The 3,238-nt window shown below is 40.4% G+C and overlaps 1 protein-coding gene across 1 annotated transcript; it reads left to right on the top strand.

The window, feature by feature from the left end:
• Nucleotides 1-833: 833 nt before the first annotated feature.
• LOC143550160 (nuclear transcription factor Y subunit B-3-like) lies at nucleotides 834-1,486 on the top strand. The gene is made up of 2 exons (XM_077040865.1): nucleotides 834-919; nucleotides 1,102-1,486. Exons 1-2 carry the CDS (start codon nucleotides 834-836, stop codon nucleotides 1,484-1,486), a joined length of 471 nt encoding a protein of 156 aa, XP_076896980.1.
• Nucleotides 1,487-3,238: the final 1,752 nt, after the last annotated feature.

Consider the following 3,238-nt stretch of genomic DNA (forward strand, 5'->3'; position numbering starts at 1 on the left):
AAGCAGGCGACAAATACATGCCCCCCCCCCCACCCAACCCACAAATCGCCCCATTGTCGCTAGAGGGGCGTTGTTCTCGCCCATGTTGCCCACTTGTTGCCCCTCTTTACCGCGCACTACACCTTGCCTAAGTGGATAGCGGTACTCTATCAATAGGTCTAATCACTTTTGTATGGTATTGCCAAAAATTTTCATACAAAGTTTTGAGATTCACTAGTGTTACCACCTTTTAGCAATGTATGTTTTATCTGTAAGACAAGCTAAGTTACGTGAAAAGAAAATGGTGAGACCTGCGAGATTCTATATGTGCCCGGGCCCAGTTAATGGTATTATTAGGACACTGGAACCGACTTTAATGTAAATAATCGGGCCTGATCCGAGTCAGGATTCGCAAGATTTACTCGATTTATGCTCACCCCTAAAGCTCGTCCCGTCTCAAGTTTGCATATTCAAACTTCATCCACAAACCGAGTCCCCCAACTCGTCCGCATTGCTGGTCCTTTGGGTTGCCACCTATAACATAGTCCATTCACTCCATTGTGATGCTCTAACTCTAAGTTATTATATGTATGTTGGTCAACAGATTCACGGAGATCTTATTCGTCTTCCACAATCAAAACATGTCATGTGAAACTTTATCAACGGTCCACATTCCACCACCACCAAATCACCTGAAGTTGACTCTCCCACCACCAACCGCCATTACTTGTCCACGTGTCAATAACAATAGTATTCTTAATTTCTTATAAGCTCTCTTTCTTTCTTTCCCGCTTTATATCATTCTCGCATCACCCAAAAAATGCATTAACATTAACCGAAGCATAATTAGTTCAATGGTAGACTCCGATAACGAATCCGGTGGCGGTCAATCAACTCTCCGTGAGCAAGATAGATTTCTTCCTATAGCGAATGTAAGCAGGTATTAGACACAATGTAGTTAGACAAATGTTTGAGACTGTATTATATGAATTAGTGATTTATATAACTTTCTCTCTTATGCAAACATTAATTAACAATTATCAATTAATATAATTCAAAATGCAAAATATAGTGACACCGTTATTTACGAACACATAACAGTTTAACTTTATATAAATGCAGGATCATGAAGAAAGCAGTGCCAGCGAACGGAAAGATATCGAAAGATGCGAAGGAGACGGTGCAAGAGTGTGTGTCGGAGTTTGTTAGCTTCATCACGGGCGAGGCGTCGGATAAGTGTCAGAGAGAGAAGCGAAAGACGATCAACGGGGACGATTTGCTGTGGGCGATGACGACGTTGGGGTTTGAGGATTATGTGGAGTCGTTGAAGGTTTATTTGCACAAGTTTAGAGATATGGAGGGGGAGAAGACTGCGGGTATTGCAGGGCGGCCGGTCGAGGAGAAGGAGAATGATGATAATGATGCTGGTGGCGGTCGGTTGTTCGGATCGCTGATGTGTTACCAGATACAAATGCCTCAAAGGGCAAGGTTGCTTTATCATTATTAAGATCACGAAACTCTGATAGTAATGGGTGTGTTTACTTAAATAAGGGTTACTAAATTTTGAAATAATAATTATTTTAAAATGACTTCATGTAAAGTTTATTCCATGAAGTTGTTATGTTTCTATAAAATGAAAATGACACCAACGTACCTTTGATCATGACTGTCTTCACTAACACCATCGTTGTCGTTGACATTGTTGACGTCGCCTGTGTCTTCAGCATCATTGTTGCCGCCTCAGACACTGTGTTGTCATCTCTGGCAACGCCTTATCATCATGCCGTCACCACAACCTACACCATCTTGATGCCACCTCTGCTCGTCGCCAATAGCCGCCCTTAAATCGCGGGTCTGTTTATTTTGATATTTTTTTCTAGTATGACTGATTTCAGCCGGGGTTCCTATAGACTTCTTCGTAGAAATCACACATTCTGACATATTCAAGAAATTAAATATTTGTATAGGACGAAACGTCGAAACAACCCCAAATAGTTTCCATTTGTCTATAAAAGTCACATATTTTTTGGTACTTCCCAAGTGTAACAATACTGTAATCACTCAGCCAAAGAATGGAACCAACTAAACTATAACATGCATGTTACTGTGCCATAAAAAGGAAACTAAATAGTACCTAAAATGGCTCTTTTCTAAATAGAAGAATCCACTGTAATAAAACTAAAATCCGACATATATATTTAACACCTTTATGTTTTCAATCCAACCACATCTTGAGACATATACACTTAAACGGTCAGGCCCGATTATTTTTTAAAAAAACGGCAGTTTAGTTTGGCGTTGACTGTTTATTAAACAGTCGGTCTGACGGTTTAATAAACGGCCAGCCAACAGATCTATTCCGCCAGGCCTTCTTATCTATTTCGTCGGGCATTCATACATATTTTGTCGGGCATTCATATCTACTCCGTCGACCAGCAGATCTATTCCGGCAGCCGTCATATCTACTCCGTCGACCAACATATATATCCTGGCGGCCTTCACATCTATAAAGATATGAATTCCCTGAATACATAGATATGAAGACCTGACGGTATAGATACGATGGCTCGACGGAATAGATGTGAAGGCCGACGGAATATATACGATGACCCGACGGAATAGATGTGAAGGCACCAGAATAGATATGATGTCCGGTGGAATAGATGTGAAGCCGCCAGAATAGATACAATGGCCCGACGGAATAGATGTGAAGGCCGCTAGAATAAATATGTTAGTCGACGGGTACATATGAAGGCCGGAATAGATCTGTTGGTCGACAGAGTAAATATGAATGTCCGACAGAATATGTATGAAGGCCTGACAGAATAAATAAGAAGGCCCAACGAAATAGATCTGTTGGCCGACCGTTTATTAAACTGTCGGGCTGACTGTTTAATAAACGGTCGCCGCCAAAACTAAATATTCGGTTTTTTTTAAAAACGACCGGGCACGACCGTCTAAGTGTGTGCGTGTCAAGATGTAGTTGGTTCGAAAACGGAAGGGTGTCAGATAGATCTGTCGGATGTCAGTTCTATGATGGTGGATCCTTCCTTTTAGAAAATAACCATTTTGAGTATTATTTAGTTTGGAGGATTAGTCAAAAAATTTGTGAAGTCAAATGGATCATTTTGTTTATTTTCTCCATAAAAATCATGCTTTTTTGAGACTTATGAAGAAAATTACATGGCAAATGACGGATTCTGTTGCTAAATTGTGAGATTTATAGTTCTTTTTAAGGCAAGGATAATTTTCATTAAAA

This window comes from Bidens hawaiensis, unplaced genomic scaffold, assembly GCF_021521415.1.
Source record: "Bidens hawaiensis isolate Kalapana, Puna unplaced genomic scaffold, B.hawaiensis_p1.1 tig00015931_1, whole genome shotgun sequence".
NCBI lineage: Eukaryota > Viridiplantae > Streptophyta > Magnoliopsida > Asterales > Asteraceae > Bidens > Bidens hawaiensis.

Excerpts from the sequence above, each read along its gene's own strand:
- LOC143550160 (XM_077040865.1), top strand. The coding sequence starts at position 834 with ATGGTAGACTCCGATAACGAATCCGGTGGCGGTCAATCAACTCTCCGT. Across the intron at positions 920-1,101 it reads CCTATAGCGAATGTAAGCAG|GATCATGAAGAAAGCAGTGC; the intron begins GTATTAGACACA and ends ATATAAATGCAG.